This window comes from Suillus subaureus, assembly GCF_016647635.1.
Source record: "Suillus subaureus strain MN1 chromosome Unknown BJ212scaffold_25, whole genome shotgun sequence".
NCBI classification, from domain to species: domain Eukaryota; kingdom Fungi; phylum Basidiomycota; class Agaricomycetes; order Boletales; family Suillaceae; genus Suillus; species Suillus subaureus.
This window is the reverse complement of record NW_024538581.1, coordinates 160,456-182,831: the sequence shown is the minus strand read 5'-3', so window position 1 is coordinate 182,831 and position 22,376 is coordinate 160,456. Positions and strand designations below refer to the sequence as shown.

The following is a 22,376-nucleotide window of genomic DNA, read 5'->3' as shown; positions in this document are numbered from 1 at the left end:
TGACGCGTGAAAGCTTATCCCTATCATTCTTTCGCTACGTGTACTACTTAGCTGTACATCAGGACAGCAACCTAAGAGGAAAGTCCGGTATTATGTAAATTGTGAAGCAGATTGAAGTCAGAGCGCACCGCCAACTCCGAATGCTTTCTCTCGCAGTCATGCATGTCTGTCTCCTACCCACAGAAATTTTACTCCACATATTCACTATCAACATCCCAAACGGCTACGGTTGGATACCTATTATTTCACGTGCTCAACTTGCTGTTCTTGCAAGGACATGTAGGGAATTCAAGGGGCCTGCCCTTGATATTCTTTGGGAATGCATATCTGGGTTTAAACCACTCATCTCATGCCTGCCTGAAGGCATCAGTAACACAGACAGGAGAGGAAGATTGGTGAGAAAAATGCCTAAACCCATTTGCATGATATTGAATACTCAAAGAAATCAAATAGACGCTCCAGAGGCCTATCCTAGCTGGAGAATGGAGGCTGATCCATCAATATGCACGACGTGTACACTCCTTTTGGGTTGGCAGCTCTGAGTTAGACATGATAGAAAATCATGTCATGCAAGCGTTCATGTCTGCCCCAATCTCCATGTCCTTCTTCCCAAACCTTCGTAGTTTGTATTGGTATGACGACCGAGAACACTTCTTTCCACTCTTGCGCACCTTCCTTGGGTTAACTATCACATCAATTCGGGCGGACTTCTTGTTTTCATCCCCCTCGTTTGCCCAATCTGCGTCGTTTGCCTCCCTCGGAAGTCTGTGTCCATCCATTCAGGAGCTCACATTATGTGTCGGTGATTCTGCAGAGAGTTCAGATGTAATTTGTAAAGCTCTATCTGGCCTGCGGGAGCTTTCCCGTTTTGAATCACGCGCCCTCGGTCGCCGAGAGTTTCTTCACTTGGCTTCTCTACCGTCCCTCAAGTCTCTGTACTTCACAACGGAGATGTCCGGTATCCACAAGATGCAATCCAACTCCACTCCGACAATTTTCCCCCAACTTGCTGAAGTGCACATCATTGCATCGTCACCGTCCGAAGTTGAACACTTTTTCAGAAGTGTCCGTCTTCCCTCCTGTCGATCAGCGAAGGTGGACCTGTATTTTGATAATATATGCTATAATCCACTGGCAGAGGTCCTGCATAATATACTGCATATCCCCGACATCATCGTCTCGCTCTCGCAGTGCCTCTCTCCTGCTCTTGAGATATTTTGCGTCGAGTATGAGTTCGACCCCGAATATGTTAAAGAAGACATCGCCGGTCGAAGTTATGTGCTTGGCTTTGACGCGGTTGCCCCGTTGCTGCCGTTTAATCGTTTAAAGCACTTACTGCTCGAGTGCATTTGTACTTCAGATATTAACGACGCTTCGTTCAAGACACTTGTGCAATCTTGGCCTCAGCTCGAGTCTCTCTCCTTTGGAGGTGGAACTCAGTCTCTAGTCCCGCCATCTATGACCTCCACAGCACTCGTCCACCTCATCCAACATTGCCCGCGCTTGCACTGGGTTCAAATATCCTTTTGCGCAATTCCTGTCGACTACGACAACGATCCCTTCTTTTTTGAAACCGTTCCTAATGAGAAGATCATTGCCCTTTCTGTGGGGATGTCTCCGATCGGCGATCCTTACGCCGTGGTCAACATACTGCTTAGATTGCTGCCCAAGTTGACATATGTTAATTTCCTCGGCTGGCTTGATGATCACACGCCTGCGCCCGCGCCATCGCCATTTGAAGATCTTGAGGATGGATGGAATGCTGTGAATGAGATCCTGAAGGCTAGAAACCAGCGCAGATTAAAATAACGGATCCCGAACATATTGTGGATGTGTGTTGCAAAATATATATCCGGGGCAAGCGCGTCCTTACAATTTGTAGATATTAGCTGGTATTGATTGAATATCTTGAGCGTCGCGTGTTTCCAACCTAGCTTTGAGTGTGGCGCCGACCCCAATTCTGAGCTATGGTTGTTGCTCTAACCAGGGTGGAGCTCATGTGGAGTTCGCACATGTACTACTAGCCGTGCCGGTAGTATACACGCTCGTGCACCAAGAACATCAGTTCTGGAGCACAATGTATAATGGGTTGGCGAGTGTCACTCATTACAAGGTGAATCTAGTGAGGATCGAACAGGTCACGAGTGATAACTTTCCCTTGATCCGATCGTACATGTCTCTACAAATATGACATTTGATCTGCTGTCCGCACTAGTCGGAATCCACTCACCACGCACGATTTCCAACGGTGGCTAGACTCATCCGAACCAGCTTCTGGTATGGCTATGATTCCGAGCCTGCTGCCGATAATATTAGTACATAGTTGTGGACCTGGTAGCGCCCCGCTTGAAGATAACTCAACCTGTCATCTCATGCGAGTTCAGCGCCTCAGAGACTAGCGATCGATTGTCATGAAAAGTGGCAGTCCGCCTGCTCTCAGGCAATGTCACGGTTAAAGCTGTTCTCCAAAGCTTCCAAGACGTGCGCAGATGCTCACGGTAGCCTAGCTACACCGAGATGACGTTCTGATATGTATGAGTGTATTGGTATGCACCCACGATGGTGTGAAAACTGCCGGTTACCGCCGCCGGTAGGCTGAGCACGATTCGGATGATACCCTTCTGAGTCTGGATGTCTGCCAAGGAACATCGATTAGCTTGTCCTTGTATTCCTGTAGTTCTCGCATAGTAGGAAGACACTGAGGTCCATCAGTGAGAGAACACGACAGGATAGATGGGCGCTGCCTAGAATTTGGTTGCTGTTCGAAAGCATGAATCCGGTAGCCTAGCGTGTTTCAGAAGTCCTACGGCGACCGGGGGGCCTCCGGTTGTAGTTGCAGCCGTACCACTGCAAATCCAATACACTATTTCAAACTCTCCGGATACTTGTATTCAACTGGTTGATAAGAAGCCGACGTACTTGTCGATAACTCGGAGAACAGTTGCAACGTCAAGGTTTTGCCAACTATACGATAGTTTGAGCCCAGTCACGGTAGTCGCCAGAGATGATGGCAAAACAACTCAAAACAACTAGACCTGACTCTTCGAGCTTGCACTTAAAGATCGTGATCAACTCCTCGAGCAGATCTCAGACTTCAGATTGCAAAGATTTGAGTTGCGTGATATCACGTACCTCTCGCGCCTGCTTTTGAGGTTCGCGTGGTCACAGCTATGAGTCCTGGCAACTTGCCCTCAAAGACTGGGGCTGTGAGCTTTCCCGGAGCTGGGCCAGTATGAGAACTTGCCCAAGTCCTTGAAACTATGTTTTTGAGCCTAAAGATTTGCGCCATGTGCTCGAACACTATTCCATGGCAATCATGCTGGATGCCATAGTGGCATGTCCCGCACATTTCACGTTATATGACTGGTCCATCCGAACCATACCATTTTACATCTACCCACTTCATTCACTCGCTAGTCTCGGACAATCCCAGTTGATAAATTCGAATATGTTTTACAGCTACTTTATAGGTTCGTAGAGATTTAATCGATGATGTTGTCTGTCGATTTAACTATGGCTTTGCAGCTGCTTCCTCTGCCGGGGTAATATACGATTGGAGTGAGCAAAGGCAGTCCTAAAGAATTACTGATATTCCTATAATATTTTCAGCACCGACATTCGGACAAGAGGTAGGTCGATGCGGTCGTTGGAGCCGTCATTTTGCTAACAATGGTGTTATAGGTTGAACACACCTGAGTGAGCAGACCAGAACAACAACATAATAATGTAATTGATCCCAGGAAGGGGCGACACTGGTCCCTCGTGACTATCTCAGTGTACGTAGCTTGTATTATAGTGCAGTCAGTAACTCGTGTTCACTTCAAAATATCATAAGTGCATTACATTGGAATACTACACGCTGGGTATGTTTGCAATGCCAAAAAAGATTGGTGTTGTGCTAATAATCACCTCTCACAATCAGCATCAACATGAATTTACTTACTTACACTGTGTGTATTCCTTCTGACGGGCGGCATAGTATGGACAGTGCCAGATATAGTGTATTCTACATGCCTGCCTGTCATCCAAGTTGCACCCCTATGTAGTCAGGGGTGAGTCAGATTTACCACTATCTTGTTAGTTTAATGTGACGATCGCAACAGCTGTGAGTTTGTTCAGAATTTCATCTAAGGCTTATCACTAAATGGATTTCCAGGTAAACATATATTCTACATTAAATGCAAATGGTCACATCTCTCATGCAGGGCGGCGAGCTACCAGCTGCAAATCAGCGGTGATGTTGTCTTGACTGAAACTGTGTCGCAAGTTATCTAATCATTCGGTTATATGGCATGCATCAGCGATCTAGAAAGATACTGGTTTTTCTTGTTGTCATCTTCTTGGCCGTCAATATTCCCTGCGGAATGATGGTCGGAATATACATGATACATCATGTTTCAGGAGGTAAGCTTGAACTACGGACAAAAGATTCAAGTGCATCACGCTCATTGGAAGATGCCAGAAGAGCTGGTCCTCTCTGGCACCTATCAGTACCCTTATGAGAGAAATATCTGATCTTTTAATGTCAGAGATTGGGTACTCAACACTGCGTGGGAGGTCATCGCACTGTATCTTGCTATGCGGATTGCTGTGAAATACTTCTGTGCGCTGTGGCAATTTGGATCATCTAAAGAACATACATCGGGGACTGTTGATACAAACGCATGTGTTATGCTTTGCAAGGTGAGCTCGTATTTTCAATGTGATTATCCCTTCCTACTGAAGCTATGCACCCGCTGGCTTTGCTGCTGTTTCTTGCCTCAACCCCAGTATACTCAGTATCCTCTCTCCAAACATCTCGGTACGTCAGCCTGTCATGATATCTATTTGAAACCGCTGTTCATCATTTCCTTCGATAGGCCTCAACTGTCATGGAGAGTCAGATTTATCGTGATATTCTTGAAATTGTCATGGTCATATATTTATTTGTGTTGGGACCACGCCTCATCCCTAACGTTCGAAAATATCATGCTAAGCTCGTATCCGACTCAGATGCAAGGACAGGCCTGACTACAATTGCTTTTCACGAGTGAATCCATGTGTCGACTGGCAGTGTTGTACAGCACAACACATGCTCCAAGTCGTCAGAGCTTACTGGGGCTATGCAAGGAGCGGGATAATTTGTCTAGACTACCCGACAATATGGGTTATGATGTATCCGAGATCAAGTAATTTCAACATACATCTACATATAACATCCACTTGGCTTAATTACGCTACCTCCAGGAGTCTGTGCTGTGCTTCACAGAAGTCCGCGGGGATGGACATGCAGCCGTAGTACCTGGCGCCCGCCGCAAATTCCATGGGTTATTTTCCTGGATTCCCATGTATCCTGCTGACCTTTGTACATACATGATATAATATGAGATGCTGAGAAAGGTTATTCTTTCTCCTAATACGAAAAGCGCACCCCAAGAAATAATATAACTACGTTCTGATGCCTTCAATGAGTTCCGGATGCCCTCTGTTCATCACTACGCCCATAATATTGCTTATTAAGTAAGCCTGTGCGGCGTTTGTTGGGCGTTTGCGGAGATTCCCGTCCCACCTCGGGAGAACTCCCGAGTCGTTCGACAAAGAACTCACATTTTAGGCAAGGACCCCAGTTCAACCAATCGTATGAATGTTATTAGCGCTCTGCAGGTCATACACACTGAGCTGAAACAACGACAGCCTACGACAGCATGGACAACTCGCCCCTTATGCCACGACCGATACAAGTAGACTCATCTAAACCACAGAAAGGGCAACGCGTAGGAGACAAAGTACCAGCTGATGACACCAATAAAAACAGAGTAACTTATTTGATGATTTGCCGCACCTTGAACTTACTGCTGTCCAGACGCCAGTCGTACTACCCCGTGGACGATTCAAAGAAAAGTGCGTCTCGGCAGTGTGCACTCTCCTGTCGACTCACTCCTTGCCAGATTTCAAGGCTTGAGGGAACGCTTTGATCAAGTCGTAGGGGTACGTATCTTACCCGAAGCACTCTTGACGCAACACGTTCAACCCCGCTAGTTACACGAGGAGCTCGAGAGAGATCTTGAGCTTGCAAATGCACGCATACGAAAGCTTCAAGCTGAGAACGAGTGCGCCTACTCTTGCTTTTCGGCTTGCGTTGCTGACATGCTTGCTTAATTTAAGCTTGCTTCTTGATGCTATCAATCTCACAGTTCCAGCAACACCTTCCCTCATGCATCTCACGCGTCCCTCACCGACACTATATTCACACTCTGTTGCACCTCCAGCGGCGCCGCCTCCACCTCACCACATAAACGGACACAGTGTTCCTCATGCTAACGGGAGGTATCGCCCAGTAGATGTACGCTCACAAGTTATCCCTCGTCATCGTCATCTCTGAGCTTTTTCTTGATAGCCACATGATATCACAACTTTGGAGCGGGATCGGGATCGTGATTACCGGGATATTCCTCCTGAAACTACAGTGAACGGGCGCTTGTGAATACGAGCCAAATGCATAACCTTCAATTGAAACCTATTCATAAGCCCAACATTCTGTCGTCTTCGTCTTCGTGCGTTTTTGCCTCGCCATTGTTGCAACATGTACTTTTATATGCCAAGTGCATGATTCACTCCGTTTAGGCTAACAAAGTCTGCTGGTTCTCAATCTTTCCTTATTTGGACTGGTAGAGGTTCCTGTTGGTACAGGAACAAGACCTAATAATATTACTCATCAACTTCACTCGATCAAGTGCTCCCATTCAGTGAGCCATTAACGCCATTATGCGTACCATACGCGCTTGATGGATCCAAGGAGAACTTTGATAGCTGTGTGTATTTTTACGCCAACAAAGCCACCCCGTTCAACGTTGGTTCACATGCAACGACATGTGTATAGCCCGACGCACCTCATGACAAGGTTACGTTTGTAGGCATATGGGTAGCCCGACAGAATTAGTGCATTGACCAGCCTCCGCCCTTGTCACAGCTAGGCGGTAAATCAAGCTCGGTACGTTCCGTAAAATAGAAGTCTTGCTGAACTTTGTGCCGTCCCAAGCCTCATTTCTGCTCCCTCAAGACCGATATAATATCGGTGCACGGGCGTTAACAAACGCCTTATCCAGAATTGACGCCAGCCGATAAGACTTCATTCCAAATTTTCTAGGCCATGAATACGCCGAACGAGATGAAAAACGTTCCTCGCCGGCAAGCATATAAACGAATAATTAAACTTCTAGCCGAGACGTTACAACCCTTTTGTCGATCGTGGATCCGGTCGGAAAATGGCTATTCGTAGATAGCTGGCTATTGTTAACGGTGGGTCGTAATGATGTCTCGTGCAATTTTCATAGCCCTGCGGAGCACCGCCTACCACGATTTCACAAGGCGAGGCAATTCTGTCCCTTATAAGTCTCGTATGTCGATGATCAGTGGCATTATTCAAGGGTCGTGTTGGAACAACTTGGTGTCGCTGACGTCCACTGGAATAACAATATTTCCGGTTCGTCGATGTCGGCACAAGATGCTGTCAATGGCCTCCGCTGGAATGATAATATTTCCGGTTCGTCAGCTCCTTTCAAACGATCTATGATGGGACTATCATCCTGAAGGTTAAATCCAGTGGCGACGATTGCCCTGATGTCCTATGAATACCGTCAGTAGCCTTCCAAATCCTTGTATTTCTGCTGAGCGAAAGATTATCTAGTCCTTCTCTTGGATAAAGAGGTAATAAAGAATCTCTTCTATGACGGTCAAATACTTACGGCTGTGATCGGTGTAGGTCAAGTACGTCTGGGTTAGTGTCCAACACCAAATCTATACAACGACACTACCCTGGGGGCTGACTAGATCTCCAGAAACGACCGTGGTCACCAATGTCATACCTTTACCTCATCGTGAGTTTCGCGCTGCCAGGATGCTTCATGACTTTTCATTTTCTTCTATGCTAGGTCCGATATTTTGGACTTTTCCTTGCACTGTACGTCATTAAATTTGATTGTATCCTTCAAACGTGCATAGTATGTTGACGTCGACCTTAGACTTTGGGGTTTTTGTGTGTAATGCTATGCCAACTGAATCATCATTTGCTGACTAGCTCTATAGGGGGAGGACTGTTGCATATGCCTGGACCAGTGAGTGTAACGATGCTCTCTGTCTTGACAGAGTTTGAATTGACCCATGTTTCAGCTGTACGTCTCTATTTTGATTGAATCGCCAGTTCCAATAATCGTCGATTTCTCATTTATCTAGCTGCGAGTATATCATTTTCTGCCTAAACTGTCTTCGCTCATCATCAAAACGAAATAGGCCGCGATCTTGTCGTTTTTATGGAATGGGGCTATTCCGCATATAGTTGTATTGCAGAAAGCAAGTGATGCATTTGCTCAGCACATTGTATGCACTGAATTTGCATCTACAGTCATTCTCATCTGGCGTCTTTACGCGATATACAACCGTTCAAAGCTCCTACTTCGGGTCCTACTAGGGTTATTCATACCCGTCGTCGTCGTTTCAATAGTAACAGATATCATTTTATACAGTCAATCCAGCGCGTTCTCGGGTAGGTACGTGTCCAATTGGTATTAATTGTGACCTGATCCCTGTCTCGTTGCAGTGCAAGAAGTATCAGCTGGGGGCGTCGAGTACTGCACGTTTGATTTCAAGAAAGGGCCTGAGATTGCGATGTGTTTGTCTATCCCCATGGTGTGCTTTGATATCCTCCTAGTTATTCTCGCGGCTGCCAGACTCGCAAAACACACTGAAGATCGGAAGAAGATAAACGTGATGCCTAATACATCTATATCGATAATCGTTCGACTTCATGTTTTGTGCTTTGTGCTGCAAGTTCCACTTTCCTTGGTCTAGTGTGTTCTGAAAGTACTAATCGAATCTTAATAGGAACTTGTTGAGCCAAGTCTTTTTGGTGGTAATGTGGATTCAGAACATTCCTGTATGATACTTCTGATATCCTGCAGAAATCCGCTCATGCCACCTTTTCATATATTCACAGGCTTCGTTGTTGAACATCGCAGAGCTCTTCAACTCTGTCGTGCCGTATGTTCTCGCGCCGCGTCTCATTATCAGCATCTGGGATACGCATGCCTATGACAAGTGCGTATATGTCAGCAAAGCATTCGAGAATTGTGGGTGCTGGACTTCGCCGCCGATGATATTCGAGGAGTATGAAATGGATTCTGAGTTGAGTTCCGAGACAGGACTCATAGAGGGTTCTTGCATCGCATGATTTTGGTGTACTGCTTGCGGGAGAGTGGTGGCGGAATCAACTTCGGACGAGTACTGTGACCAGATTTTGGTTAGGCAAGCGCAGGATTAGGAGTAATTTTAGAGCATCGAACAAAGATACCACAGTAGTTTTAGTATACGTAGTCGAGATATCATTATATGAATATGTAGTTGTCGAGGGTAAAGTGATCAAGAAAAATGCCAGTCCCCTTGAAACTTTGCAAGTTTTGATTCTGATAGAATCGACCTTGAAGTGTGATGTCGTGCTTCAATGTTGGGACAGTATACCTATCGTCAGCACTTGAGTTCATTATATCAACGTATAACGTGTGGTAGACGTGTTCATTGGCTCCCTCAAAGCGACATAAATGATCAACCGATCCAGTATTGGGAAAGACTAGATTAGGTCGCCTAGGGGAGACTATCAGATACAGCAGTCAACGATAAGAACAAAAATTAGTACTCTAGCACGCATAGAAACGTCGGTGTCGATGCATAAGAACACGGATATTGTGAGTAATGTCATCATCGAATTGAAATTCAATCGATAGTCGTATATCATCTTCACTAGGATTCCAGGATTCTGCAGGATTCATCGCCGACGACGTACTTGACTGGACACAGAGGGAAGAGTGCGAATGGCAGATTGGACCAGATGACGGAACCAGATCCGCCAGGATGCATGTCCATAGCCGCAAACAGATCAGAAATGTCTCGATAGCCTTCGACATCTATGAGACTTAGAGAACTCTTGACATCGATAGGAAGGACTAGTTGCTTGAAAATATGAGCTGCCAGTTTATGTTAAAACTGGTAAGTTCAACACTCCGAAGTTGAGGCGCTTGTCCTTGAAAGATGGTGTTTGATGAGCCTCGTTGTGGGAGCGCCGAGCGATCTGATCGGCTTGGAGAGTTGAAGTAGTCTTGTTGGCAGAATGAAATATGTTTGCCAGGTGGCAATTGCTGGCAGTAGGTCGTGGCCCGTTGGTGGCAGAAGTCGGCAGAGCTATGATAGCCTAGTATTTGTTCCTACTAACAAATAATGAAAATTTGACATATGTTTGAATGGATCTCGGTCAGTGTTGTGGGCAGAAGACTGTGATTCTGACAGTTGGCAAAAAGAATCACATCTAACCACTCTGTTCCCTGGGAGAAAAAACAACTCTAACCGCTACTTTTTCAGATGTAACTACACTCAAAGGTCGTGACGAGTTGAACCACCTCAAACATTGAATTGACCAAAAAAACATGCCCTGATGGCACCTGCGCAGAAGTTCGTGGCTGCCTCACTACAAAGAATGGCAACCAAGACCTTCTATCCCCACCTATCAGGATTGAGCGCTAATTCTCAGGTCTTGGTGGAGTCCAGCTTTCGACAAACAGGCCAGAATCCACTAGTAATGCGCGAAATTGGAGAAATTCGATTTGCAGTAGGTACGAAAGGATTGGCTCGAAACAATCATGTAGCTGGATCGGTAATTTGTATATGATGAGCAATGGTAGGTTCTTTGACCTCTCAAGCATGACGGCTAGACAAGGAGGAAAGAAATCAAGAAAGAAAGTCCAAAGAGCCGGGCACTCGTAAACGACTTCGTGCCAGCATTCGCAGACTCGTGTAACTACCGCACATCATTGCTCGCGGATCCATCGAGCTGATTCGAGCACCGTCCTTCTTCGAAATATCTGAAGGCAATCACGAGGATCTCGGTTGGAAGACAAGATATGGGGAGTTGATCATTCATGCGAAAGCGAAGGACAGGCTTGTATTCAAATGCAGCAAGTTCTTCGAGACGGTGAGTATCAACACCGGTGTGCAAGTTTCACTGATGGGCCGATATGACTGGAGTACTATTACTTGACTTGTCTGATACTTGTGGTTCTGGCAGGCGCGTGAGACGATGGATGTGTGATTTTGAGAAATAAAATGTGTTCTAATTGAGGTCGAGTATATTGGTCGAGTATTTTATTTTATTTCTGATGGCGCACAGCGCTCGCTGAGATTAGATAATGCCGAGGCGGCACATCAAACGTCCAACATGCCGACACTCACCAGATTCCCTGGTCATCGTCATCTTCTGCCGTGGCCAGTTGTGCAATCGCGAGGACTTCAAGCTGTTTAGCTGCAGACTGGTAGTGCTTCAGTACTTCAGTGGCCGGCGTCCGAGACATCTCATGACGAGTGACGATTGTACACCGAAGATTTCAAGTATCATCCGGGGCCCCCGCTCGCATTGTTGAAACTCCGCGATGACAAATGTTGAACAACACGCAACACGCGCAACAGTCTAATATATCATTTTATTTTTTACTCGCTTGCTTGTTCACACGGCAATATATAGTTATACTCGTTCACAGAAAAATAAAATGGAATTGAGCAGGGCGACTGTTAGCCTGAAAGGCTGCTGCCGAAAGGGTCGCTGCCAAGCTGTAACCAAGTTATTCAAACGGTGCCTCTGAGAACTTGAAGGAATTGAGCCAATTCAAGTAACCGATTCGGATCGTCATGTTGTCAATGTCCTGATATAGGGTTCTCAATTGGAATTACATTAAAATAAAATAAGCAGGACTGCTTAGATTCATACTACCAGTACTACTATTACTATGTACTAGTAGCACAGTACTGCATCACGCACATGAACCAACAATCGCTACGACAGCATGAATCACTTGCTCGCTCATCAATATCCCATTACATCCGTTCAGTTCCCATGAATGTAAGAATGAAAACTTGTCGTCGTCCTCAGCCTGATTTGTGCTCCTTCAGGCTGAAAGGCGGCATGGCTATCATATTTATCAAGATATAACAATAGTAACCCTTAGACCGATGTTGATTGGTGCGCAGCTGATAATGCTTCACATCCTCTAGGCTATTATAAACGCCCACCACGACGACTGGCATACCGTGCGAGTAGTGAAGAATCTAGCCAAAATATAACGGCTACTCTCCGAGTCATCAGTCTTAAATTCGGGTGTGATGTTTAACCGTTGACAACTAACTATTGAGAACATCGACTTGGAAATCAACAGGAAGCACAGGTAAACTCGATACCGTCTCGTACCCTTCATTGCATCTAGTCCGAACCCTAACTACTAGACGAGGAACAAACACCTCAGTCCCCACGACTCGGAGCCAATCACGAGTCAACCTGAGGAAATTCTGTGCCTTATCATAAGTCGCTCCAACATCCCTTATCCTTTTCGAATTCTCCATCCCATCTGCACAGTGTCATGTCGGAAGAAGAGGCTGCCGCTGGTCTCCGCTGGAACAATAATGTGTCTGGTTCGTCAGCTCCTTTGCCTGATTTGCCGCATCATTACTCTGAATTTCGACTGCAGTAGCGGCCATTGCCCTGATATCTTATGAGTACCGTTAGTAGCCTTGGTGAACCTTGTACTCTTACTGAGTGAAAGATCGTCTAGTTCTTCTGTTAGACAAGGAGGTAACAGAGAACTCTTCTTCTGTCGGTCGCGTGCTGATGGTTATGATTATCGGCATAGGTTGAATATGTTTGGGTCAGTGTCAAACCCCTTATCTGGACGATAAACCCAACCCGAAGACTAATTGAATCTCCAGAAAAGACCGTGGTCGTTCATGTCATGCCTGTACCTTGTCGTGAGTTTCACCCTACCAGTGTTCAATCAAATGTATGATGTTTTTTGCTAGGTTCGATATTTTGGGTTTTTCCTTGCAATGTACGTCGCCGTAGTTGTCCCTTCACACTGTACACATCATGTTGACAATTTTTCACACTAGGGTGTGCGCCTGCTGTATGTGTCACTAGCCCATGCCAACTCGACCCTTCATTGATTGATTTGCGCTAGGGGGAGGTCTGTTGTATATACCTGAATCAGTGAGTATATATATTCCATCGTTCAAGAGCTTTAGCTTGATACATATTTCAGCCGTACGTCCCCAGTTCATTTCACAGCTAACTGAGTTCCAACAGTTGCCCGCTTATCTAGTTGTACGTATATCGTTTTCAACATGAGACGCATTCACTCATCATGCATTTGGAATAGGTTATGATCTTATCGTTCTGATTGAATGGGGGTTTTCAGTGTATTTTTGCTTTGCCGAAGGTAAAGTATACATTCTTGCATCTCGCTACATGCACCGATCCTGTATCCACAGTCATTCTCATCTGGCGTCTTTATGCCATATGCAACCAATCCAAGCTCGTACTTCATGTTCTAGTGGGATTGTTTGTGCCTATCGTGGCCCTCTCAATAGGGACAGATATCTATCTGTATAGTCGACGCAGCGTGTTCTCTGGTAAATTTGTGCCCTGATCGCTTTGGATGTAGGTTAACCCCGCCTCATTTTATAGTGAAAGAGATAATAACTCCGAACGCCAAGTACTGCACCCTTTTCTTCAAAATAGGGCCTATGCTTGCGATCTATACTTCCATCCCCATCATGTGTTATGATATCTTACTTGTCATTCTCGCGGCTTTCACTCTCGTGAAACATGTTGTAGAACAGAGGAGGATCGAAATGAAGCCTAATACCTACATGGTAATGATTGTCCGTTATCATATCATGTACTTCGCCTTGTGAGTTCCGCTTCGTCCATGAGGTTTCAAAAGCAATAATCACATCTCGCCAGGAATCTGACAAACCAAATCTTATTGGTAATACTATGGGCGGACATCCCGGTATGAAACTTCCAACTTATGCAAAGATCGGTTAACGCATACACACGCAGATGCCAGCGATGAGTCTAGCAGAGCTCTTCAACGGTACTGCGCCCTTTATTCTCGCGCCCCGTCTCATCATCAGCATTTGGGATACGCATGCCAACGAACAATGCGTACACGTCAGCACGACGTTCGCCGATTGTGTATGTTGGACTTCGCCACCCATCTTCGAGCAGCACGAGATGAATCCTTGTGTTGGGCATCCTGAATCTACGTTCAGCCTGGAGAAAGAAGTGGTCGAGGTGGAGACTCCATAGCATGAGGTCACAATGATATTTATATTTATGAATAAATTACTTGCTCCGATCAGTTATAAGAAGCTCATGCTTGTCCTAGAATATAACCTTGCAAGATGTTAATATACTAACTCTGAAATCCGCAGACCGCCTTGGTCATCTGAGCACAGGAGAGCGCACCACTACAAGGCGCGATGTTATGCTGTAACACTAGTCCTTGACAGAAAACCCTCTGATTATAGTTTCGAATATGGTTCGTGAATTAATGCCAGGCAGATGTGAAGTTTCACGACATATCGTTCTAGTCATTTTGTTTTGTCCGAGTACAGTATCGCGACTCTGTAGCCGAAAGGGGTAGTGCAGACATTAACTTGAATACGGTAGGTTGCAAATGATTACGACGTCTGCCAGTGTGTGCTACACAGTACCGAATGCATTCGCGAGGTATGAGGTATGCATGAATTACAATCTACGACGGGTTAACTTCTGCCTGAGAGAAGTAAACACGCTGACAGTGCGAATGCGCATGAAATATGTGAACCAGAAAACAGCGATAATCTACAGATGGTATATCAGAACGAGATTTGAACAACATCCACCAGTGACTCACGTTAAGCGCAACGAACCCAAAGACGATGCCCAGGTTGCGCCAGTGATTACTGTATTGAATGTTGAACCTTGAGTACATGAACTGGTCAGTGGTTTTGGCAGGACAGTACTGGCAGCCCTCTGTAGCTTCGGGATTCGTGAGGTAGCCGCCAGTGAATTCAATGAAGGGACCCATGTAGTTGCCACACGTCAACCCCTTAGGTGGGTTGACAGAGACAAGTTCAGTGGAAGAGCAGCTAATCGATCGCCCGCCGATAGCTGCGAGGTCCAAGGTGAATATGACTATTCAGCAAAAAAAATCATTCGCTGACCTTGACCAAGGAGACCCTCGATGATATATGTGAAAGGAGAGACCCTGTACATCCATTTCCACCAATTAAGCTGGTCAAATGGCTGGACTACGCCATCACTAATGGACCATCAGCATGACGGAGCGTGATTTAAAGTGTGTAACTCACAAGATCATGACAAAAATGATGAGAGTTGTGAAGCACATGGATGCAAGTGGAGCGGTTGGTGCCATGGACGCGATGCTTTGTCCAAACGTAGTATAGTACAGCGGGAAGGCGACAGAGAGCATGAGAAACGTGTAGCCTGCCCGGTCGGTGGAGTATCCGACGGTCCAGTAAGAGCAGAAAAAGAACGTCGCAGAGCTTGTTATGTTCCAAGGAAGCTCAGCGACAAGCTGTGAGATGACGAGAGCGGTCCAGTGATACATTCTACTAGGACGTTCACGGATTTCGTACACTGTGCGAATGTCAATGTAGACGGCCATGAGTTGATGGACAAGGGAAACACTGAGCACAAGACCGAGGAAGATTGACTAAAGAGTGTGAAAATAGGATTAAGCGAGGAATCCTATAGATGTACTTACAAACAGCTTGTTTTGGGTGCCCTGCAAAGAGTCGTCTGCCTGGAAGAATGTAAAGCCCACAAGGAGGCCGCCAGTGATATTAAGCACAAACTTGGCATGAATATACGTAGGATTGCGCCAGTATGCTTGGAAATTCCGTCTAGTGAGTGCAGCGAACTGGTACAGCCATGAAGTGGCAAAAGCAGAATACCGGACGCTAAGCTGTTGTGGGCGAGTACGACCATGTTTATGCATCTCTTCGATCTGAATTTGGAGATGCATCGCTTCCGATGAATGCTTCCATACATCGTGCCAATTAGTGGTGGAGACTGTGGCTGCTCCAGCGCCAATTGCGTCGAGCATGTATTCCGCACTTGAACGCACTGGTAAGCACCAGACCTGGTATAACTATCCTTACTTACGGGTTGGCGTCGGAACCGCAGCGGGGAGCACCATTACGCTCAAAGTAGTTCAGCATAGTCGACGAATTCTCGCCAATGTCGCCAAAGTAGACGGTTTGTCCACCCTTACAAAGGAGCAGCAATTTATCGAAGACCTGGAAGAGTTCCGCTGAAGGTTGATGAATCCTGGTACAACTCATGAATGACCGAAACCCCTCAAGCGAAAATAACACTCACGTGCAGAGAATGGCCTGACCATGGTCGGCAAGCTCACGAAGAAACTGCACAATAGCCCATGCAGATTGCGAGTCGAGACCAGACGTGGGCTCATCCAAGAAGAGTAGAAGTTGGGGCTGTCAGGCACTTAGCACAACTTCAGGCTGCAGGGCTAACGTTCTACCTTGGCAGAGAGCTCCACTGCGATGGTGGTGCGTTTACGGTACTCAACTCCCAGAGAACCAACAATAGCGTCGGCGTACTCCTTTAGACCACACATTTGAATGCACTTGTCAACGCTGCATTGGGAAGTTAAGTTGGGATCGATCATAGCACAAATCACACGCACTATGCTTCCTTTTCGGCGAGAGGAACTGACTGGGGCTGGCGAAGATTAGCAGAGAAAAGGAGCGCTTCGCGAACAGTCGCTTCGGGAAGATGAGTGTCGAGTTGTTGGCAGAAACCACTAAATATGGCAGTCAGGTAAGATAAGCGAAGTTAGGACGACACTTACGTCTGTGCCTGGAAGTTTACTGGGAGTGGCTGCCCGTTCACGAATCGGTCACCGCTTACTACACCGGCACCGACGCGCTGTGCAAGAACATTCAAAAGCATTGTCTGCGAGCATTCAAATGAGCGGTATGCGCGACTGGAATCACAGGGAGGCATACCTTTCCAGCGCCAGATTCACCCATCAACGCGGTGAGCTTCCCAGGGGCAACATAGCCCGAGACATCATCAAGAAGGCATTTCATCCCTCCCTCAATGGGGACTTCATATCGCAGGTGCTGCCACGTGAAGAGGTCCGTAACAATGGTGTTCTTCTCGAGACCGTCGAAAGTCGAGGAGTCAACTACATCGGAGTGGGGTCTAGAATGACACTCTGCATCTGCTTTTTCTTCGTCAAGGGTCTTGGCATTCTCATCGACACTAGAACCCTGCTTAAAGAGAACGGCGGCGCTGTCGGAAGCAGACGAAGTATTGAATTCTGTGGCAACTAAGAGAATGGTCAACGACCCAAGGTAGAAGGCACAAAGGACACCAAAGTTCTGTAGTAGTGTCATGAGTTATTCGCAAAGTATAGTGTGACCAACCTACCCTCCAAAGTTGACTGTACCAAAAATCATACGTCAATCCAACATAAATGTTGCCATCAACGAGGGGTTGCCCGGGCTGCGATCCGACTGTTATACAAACCTGGTTTGCAAGCGAAACATTCTCATAGCCAGGTCCTTGAGGGATGAGAGTGGAGCAAACACCATCGAGCGTATGGAACTCGTTCACGACAAGTGCGCCAAACCCCCACCACAAAGGCTGATATCGATATTGATGTTACATATTAAGTGAAAAAAATATCCCATGAGAGAAAATGACGTACGTTCAACCACATGATCCACCGCAAGCCCGTCGGAGCAGTCGGCCAAGGGATTGTATACCCACCATTGAACGATATCAAGAGAATGAAAATACCGCAAACAGTTAGTGCGTTAGGACGAGATCTGAAACTTGCAGCAATAGCTCTGAAGAGTGACTTCATAGTTTGCGACATTAAGAAAATAAAGAGGTAAAATATGCTGTTGTGCAGCAGAATGAGTATTGAAACCAGGAACGAACATGACCATGATGAACTTACAAAAATTGTGCAGTAGAACGTTGCAACCCAACCATGAAGTAAAGGATCACAGCGAAAATCAGCTGAATGACGAAAGTGATTGGTATATCGACGATAGTATGCGCGAGGCTCTGAACAAAAGGGTGATGTAACGCGGCTTTCTGGTGGCGGAGCACGATTGGACGCTGAAAGAAAAGAGCAGGGACTTCTGCAACAGATGTAATAGCATTGAAGAATAGGGAGCTGAAAGAGCCGTGAAGCACAACTTTAATCGCGACAGGGGAAAAAACTTACAAGAACAGAAGACCACTACGAGAGAAATAGGTCGAGTTGTCATTTGGCATGTTCAGAAAGACGGTGCCCAAAATTATCGCTTGGAAGATTTGGGAACTATCACCTAGTGTTACTGAGGGTCGGACAAAAAAAAAGACACCTACGCAAATTGTATAAAGAGCTCTAACTTGTGACCGACAATAACTTGCATCCGGCGCTTCATGGCCGCTGCAGCTTGCTGTGAGATAGAAGTCATGTACGCAGTAGATGTGGTGGCATGTTCGTCGTCCACGCTGGACAGATACGCCTGCTTGTGTTCGTGACTGTCGACACATTGTTCCTGATGTTCTTCGACCATTTTCCGATTCTGACGACCGAGGTCGGAAGCTTTAAAACGGCTAGCAAGGTCCTCCGACGTCCGCGGGACAAAACTCTCATACCCAGGGCGGATGTTCCTCCCGTTCGCGTCTGTAACTGATAACAATGATTATGAGGCAATATAAGAGAACCCGAATACCCTACTTGCAACCAGAAAGTCAGGGGTAGGCTGTTTGTATTGCGGTTCAAAGCCCATATCGATGAAGTAATCTTTGGCTGACTTTGCCGGACCAAAATAGGCCATTTTGCCTTCCGCAATAACACAGACCTTGTCGAACAAATCATACAACTGCTCGCCCGCTTGGTAGAGAGAGACGATCGTCGTTCTGCGTTTGATATCTGTTATGAAACGTAATGTACGGACAAACTCAAGGGCAGTCGAGGAGTCTAATCCACGAGTAGCACTGGATGAGAAACGAGTCAGGAGTATACCACCTTGAATAACAGCACCTTACTTATCCCATGCACCAAGTGGGCCTGCAGAGCCTAAAGTTTCTGCAATAGAAACTCGCTTTCTCTCGCCACCGGATATACCTTGAATCTGAGCATTACCAACCAAGGTATCTCTCGAACGGTGGAGGCCAAGGACTTTCATTAGCATCGTGGCGGTGTCCTCAACATAGTCCTCGCGCATCTGACCGAGAAGACGTGTTGCAGGAGTACGATTTCTGACAGCGAAAGAGAGCGTTTGTTTGACCGTCAGGGTCGGGAAGTGAATATCATCCTCCGGACAGTAAGTGACATCGCCACGGAAGGAGTCATGAATCTCCTTTGGGGTGAACGAATCATAGAAAACTTGACCCTCAATAGCACGATACTCTCCACGCTGGTTAGCGAGTGTCTTTAGGAAGGTCGAGCACCCAGAGCCGGGTCGGCCAAGGACCACTATACGGAGGGTCAATGCCGGAGATCAGGGAAGGATATGTGCTCACAAAGCATTTCACCAGAAGTGACCATACCCTCGAATCCGGACAAAATGTCTCTGATTGACGGGTGGGAAATTCCCCTTATCTTGCACAAAAATGTCGAGGGATAGAAAAGTGAGCTCACGGTGGGCTGGAGCGAAGTACGAGAACCTAAACCAACGACGCGCAAGTCCTTAAATATGACACCAAGTTGGCGGTCCTTGATTCCTTCATCTTGACGGCTGAGGGAGAGAAAATAAAATGCTGAGTTAGGTAGTTTATGCAGATCATCGCGAGCCACTTGCCGTTGCGCGAGGTCTCTGAGTATCTGCTCAAAATCAAAGGCTTGCATGCTTTTCACGGAGATGGATATGTCTGACGATTTCTTAATGAATGAGGTAGTGGATCCGTCCAAATCTGGGTCTGGAGGTAATATATGGATTGTGGGAGCGAGCTGACTAGCTGAGGAATCAACCAGTCCATCTAGTTGTCTTCTTTGATGGGGAGCCATCTACTAGGGGCCGAGAGATAGGTTTTCGTAGCTTAGTCAGCGACTATAAGAGAGTCAGCGTAGCATCCAAATATTCACTTCTGTCACAGCTTTCGTTCCCCGCGAACCCCAGCAAGAACAGTGAAAAGGTTACCCACAGGAATGACAATCTTTTATAGTACAAATTTTATCGGCCATGCTACTCGACGGTTGACGTGTTGCTGGTAAGAAGCATGCCAGCTGGACGTACCTAAAGGACGTAGTAACAATATTAATCCAAAAATGAAGGCCACCTTTTGACCACCTATTGTAATAAATATTGTGCTGTCAGGTACATATTATGGGACAAAACGTAGTATTGAACTTACTCACTTCTTTGGATTCCAGTGGGCATTATGTATTCAGTTATGCTTCCATCATCAAAGACTTGCGAACCGGTATCAAGGGCCTCAAACAGAACTAATCACTGTTCGCAGGGCATAGAACAAATGTCAGCTCCTGATGGTAATATTGACTTTGACTCGCCATTACAAAGCAACCGTTGGAGTTCCAGCTCTACTGAAAAAAGCGAAGACACAACTTGTTCGGACATCAATATTTTGAGGGTCGTGAGTGGCAAGAGATCTCTTAAGTGTTCCCAAAACAAACGGTCGACCGGCCCGTTCGTGTCGGAACGGGGTATATGTAGATGTTGTCGATATGAGACGAACGCAACACGAATGCACGGAAAATTGACTAAACTCCTGCGAATCGCCCACAGCCTCCTTGTGATAACTTCACTTTCCTGAGACGGAAACAAGAGATCAACCTGACCGTGCTGTGGGCACTTGGAAGCGAGAGGACGACGCCGCCATTACGTTTTGGGCACCGGGCAGCCATCTTTGATTGTTTTTGGCCAACTACTACGCCATGTAGAGCCGAAGTGGGCAATCGGTCCTACTTCTTCGACATGCGGCTGTACCTAGATGATTGGTCGCACCCTTCGCCGTTTCTCACTCCCCGCGGAGACGCCGATCCACCGAGGCCAGTAGCGCAAAAACTAATTCATTGCAAATGGGTGGATCGCAGTGAAAAAGAATCCCCGACTCTACGGAGTAGATAGGGTTTTGTACTAAAGGAAAATTACTCAGCGTGGGAATATTTTACCTTTTCCTGCGGCAATGTTTGTCACACTCTGCACGGTACTGCGCTCTTGTTTTATTCCCGCTCCCTCATCGAACACTTATCACATCGGGGATCCGAATATTTAAGACTGGCTTGAATGTCGTGCGAAATGTCAAGAAAATACTTAATATTTAGGTTGTCGTCTAAGCGGATGTAAAATTTCAAATGTTAAAGAGGTCTTGCACAACAAGAGAAATATAAAGTATCAGCGAACATTTTCTTACTGTCTGAATGTCAATGACAATAAGAAATATAAATATATCTTTAATGCTGGCATAAACTTCGAAATGAAACTTCACATTTAAGACTCGAAAAAACTTCAATTTTAGCACGTGACTGAACATCTGCTCATGTATGAAGTTTAGACCATCATTTAGATGGGCATTAAAATTCAAAATACCCCCTGACAATGAAATGTGAAAATAAATCATCAAGTTTTATCTCTAGATAAAACCGATTGCCCGACGATTGCCCACTCACGGCTGAATCATCGCCCACTTACAACGTCATCGCCCACTTGAGTTTGAGATGCTAGATATTAGGGGACTAGATGATAAGTGATAGACACAACCGAAGCCTTTCGGTTAGAAACACGCGTTAATGCACTCTTATTCAAATGACAGGGTGGACAGCTTATATATTGTAAATGTATGCGAAACTATGTAGTAGAGTGAAATTGAAAATCAATCCTGTTTTACAGTAGTTAGACACCAGTGATTTCTTGAGGTGAATTGTACTTACGCGAGATAGAGATAGTATGACTACAGTATCACTCGAAACTGCCCATCGAGCAAAGTGACTAACAACCCAGGATACCTTGACATTTTCCAAATGACTACTTGAGCTTGACAAGTACATTTTGGTGGGAAAATGAGGATACATAGCAAATGGATCAATGGACTGATCATGACGCAGGAGGAGCTTGTGGACAGCAAACACCAGTTCACACGTGGGTGTAGCATAGATATGTTGGATACTGCCAGGGACAGGAGACGATAACCAGTCACCCTGAGAATAATAAAAAACTTGGCTATTCCCGATGTGAGTAGAGGCTCTGCTATAGACAATCCCATTGAATTTTAGTCGTGCATGTAATATTGCTGTGCGTTGTTTGATAAGCACAAACAAGGCTTCAGGAACAGCCACAGCTACAGCGGAGGAAGGAGCCTGTAAACTGTTGTCCAAAGGATCTTCAGCAAGTTCTTCACTGAGAGTTCCAGCGCTCTTGGGAGCATACATGCTGTCAAACAGAAATTTGCACTCTTGAATAGCCAGCGAACAGTCAGGTTGACTGAGCCAACGGTGAAGTTTTGAACTTTTGATGAACGAGTATAACAT

At 46.1% G+C, this 22,376-nt stretch overlaps 7 protein-coding genes across 7 annotated transcripts; 5 read left to right on the top strand and 2 right to left on the bottom strand.

The window, feature by feature from the left end:
- Positions 1 to 124: 124 nt before the first annotated feature.
- BJ212DRAFT_1588834 (uncharacterized protein) lies at positions 125 to 1,812 on the top strand (the record flags this gene model as incomplete). Its single annotated transcript, XM_041342441.1, has 2 exons — positions 125 to 395; positions 454 to 1,812. Exons 1-2 carry the CDS (start codon positions 141 to 143, stop codon positions 1,807 to 1,809), a joined length of 1,611 nt encoding a protein of 536 aa, XP_041190834.1. The 5' UTR covers positions 125 to 140.
- A 3,743-nt stretch (positions 1,813 to 5,555) lies between these two features.
- On the top strand, positions 5,556 to 6,945 carry BJ212DRAFT_433005 (uncharacterized protein). The gene is made up of 9 exons (XM_041343187.1): positions 5,556 to 5,617; positions 5,674 to 5,795; positions 5,843 to 5,880; positions 5,928 to 5,967; positions 6,019 to 6,089; positions 6,145 to 6,322; positions 6,377 to 6,533; positions 6,604 to 6,791; positions 6,860 to 6,945. Exons 2-7 carry the CDS (start codon positions 5,685 to 5,687, stop codon positions 6,461 to 6,463), a joined length of 525 nt encoding a protein of 174 aa, XP_041190833.1. The 5' UTR covers positions 5,556 to 5,617; positions 5,674 to 5,684; the 3' UTR covers positions 6,464 to 6,533; positions 6,604 to 6,791; positions 6,860 to 6,945.
- Positions 6,946 to 7,499: 554 nt separating this feature from the next.
- BJ212DRAFT_1368267 (uncharacterized protein) lies at positions 7,500 to 8,467 on the top strand. Its single transcript, XM_041336176.1, is given in 9 exon segments — positions 7,500 to 7,522; positions 7,583 to 7,615; positions 7,667 to 7,686; positions 7,742 to 7,756; positions 7,818 to 7,856; positions 8,065 to 8,093; positions 8,109 to 8,112; positions 8,269 to 8,328; positions 8,381 to 8,467. 8 exon segments carry the CDS (start codon positions 7,600 to 7,602, stop codon positions 8,444 to 8,446), a joined length of 249 nt encoding a protein of 82 aa, XP_041190832.1. The 5' UTR covers positions 7,500 to 7,522; positions 7,583 to 7,599; the 3' UTR covers positions 8,447 to 8,467.
- A 1,992-nt stretch (positions 8,468 to 10,459) lies between these two features.
- On the top strand, positions 10,460 to 11,113 carry BJ212DRAFT_1301294 (uncharacterized protein; the record flags this gene model as incomplete). Its single annotated transcript, XM_041333111.1, has 3 exons — positions 10,460 to 10,637; positions 10,893 to 10,996; positions 11,090 to 11,113. The coding sequence occupies 3 exons, from the start codon at positions 10,460 to 10,462 to the stop codon at positions 11,111 to 11,113; spliced, it is 306 nt and encodes a 101-aa protein (XP_041190831.1).
- Positions 11,114 to 12,431: 1,318 nt separating this feature from the next.
- BJ212DRAFT_1482879 (uncharacterized protein) lies at positions 12,432 to 14,158 on the top strand (the record flags this gene model as incomplete). The annotated part of the gene is made up of 14 exons (XM_041340513.1): positions 12,432 to 12,483; positions 12,540 to 12,572; positions 12,624 to 12,643; positions 12,702 to 12,716; positions 12,778 to 12,816; positions 12,868 to 12,896; positions 12,958 to 12,971; positions 13,026 to 13,031; positions 13,151 to 13,168; positions 13,224 to 13,283; positions 13,336 to 13,476; positions 13,532 to 13,757; positions 13,811 to 13,859; positions 13,910 to 14,158. The coding sequence occupies 14 exons, from the start codon at positions 12,432 to 12,434 to the stop codon at positions 14,156 to 14,158; spliced, it is 951 nt and encodes a 316-aa protein (XP_041190830.1).
- A 280-nt stretch (positions 14,159 to 14,438) lies between these two features.
- On the bottom strand, positions 14,439 to 20,025 carry BJ212DRAFT_432895 (pleiotropic drug resistance ABC transporter). Its single transcript, XM_041343186.1, has 21 exons — positions 19,974 to 20,025; positions 19,690 to 19,898; positions 19,412 to 19,626; positions 18,935 to 19,364; positions 18,624 to 18,883; positions 18,266 to 18,575; positions 18,123 to 18,218; positions 17,850 to 18,071; positions 17,595 to 17,790; positions 17,315 to 17,530; positions 16,888 to 17,265; positions 16,731 to 16,834; positions 16,566 to 16,682; positions 16,401 to 16,515; positions 16,238 to 16,353; positions 16,022 to 16,186; positions 15,621 to 15,972; positions 15,205 to 15,569; positions 15,058 to 15,155; positions 14,748 to 15,004; positions 14,439 to 14,695 (listed from the first exon to the last, which is right to left on the bottom strand). Exons 2-21 carry the CDS (start codon positions 19,893 to 19,895, stop codon positions 14,600 to 14,602), a joined length of 4,314 nt encoding a protein of 1,437 aa, XP_041190829.1. The 5' UTR covers positions 19,896 to 19,898; positions 19,974 to 20,025; the 3' UTR covers positions 14,439 to 14,599.
- Positions 20,026 to 21,671: 1,646 nt separating this feature from the next.
- On the bottom strand, positions 21,672 to 22,376 carry BJ212DRAFT_1275994 (uncharacterized protein; the record flags this gene model as incomplete). Its single annotated transcript, XM_041331253.1, has 2 exons — positions 21,672 to 22,138; positions 22,214 to 22,376. The coding sequence occupies 2 exons, from the start codon at positions 22,374 to 22,376 to the stop codon at positions 21,672 to 21,674; spliced, it is 630 nt and encodes a 209-aa protein (XP_041190828.1).

Excerpts from the sequence above, each read along its gene's own strand:
- BJ212DRAFT_433005 (XM_041343187.1), top strand. The coding sequence starts at position 5,685 with ATGGACAACTCGCCCCTTATGCCACGACCGATACAAGTAGACTCATCT. Across the intron at positions 5,796-5,842 it reads ATGACACCAATAAAAACAGA|ACGCCAGTCGTACTACCCCG; the intron begins GTAACTTATTTG and ends ACTGCTGTCCAG. Across the intron at positions 5,968-6,018 it reads GCTTTGATCAAGTCGTAGGG|TTACACGAGGAGCTCGAGAG; the intron begins GTACGTATCTTA and ends CAACCCCGCTAG.
- BJ212DRAFT_1368267 (XM_041336176.1), top strand. Across the intron at positions 7,857-8,064 it reads TGTCATACCTTTACCTCATC|GGGGAGGACTGTTGCATATG; the intron begins GTGAGTTTCGCG and ends CTAGCTCTATAG. Across the intron at positions 8,329-8,380 it reads ATATAGTTGTATTGCAGAAA|TCATTCTCATCTGGCGTCTT; the intron begins GCAAGTGATGCA and ends TTGCATCTACAG.
- BJ212DRAFT_432895 (XM_041343186.1), bottom strand. The coding sequence starts at position 19,895 with ATGGCTCCCCATCAAAGAAGACAACTAGATGGACTGGTTGATTCCTCA. Across the intron at positions 18,884-18,934 it reads CCACTTGGTGCATGGGATAA|TGCTACTCGTGGATTAGACT; the intron begins GTAAGGTGCTGT and ends TTTCTCATCCAG. Across the intron at positions 15,570-15,620 it reads GCACCCAAAACAAGCTGTTT|TCAATCTTCCTCGGTCTTGT; the intron begins GTAAGTACATCT and ends CACACTCTTTAG.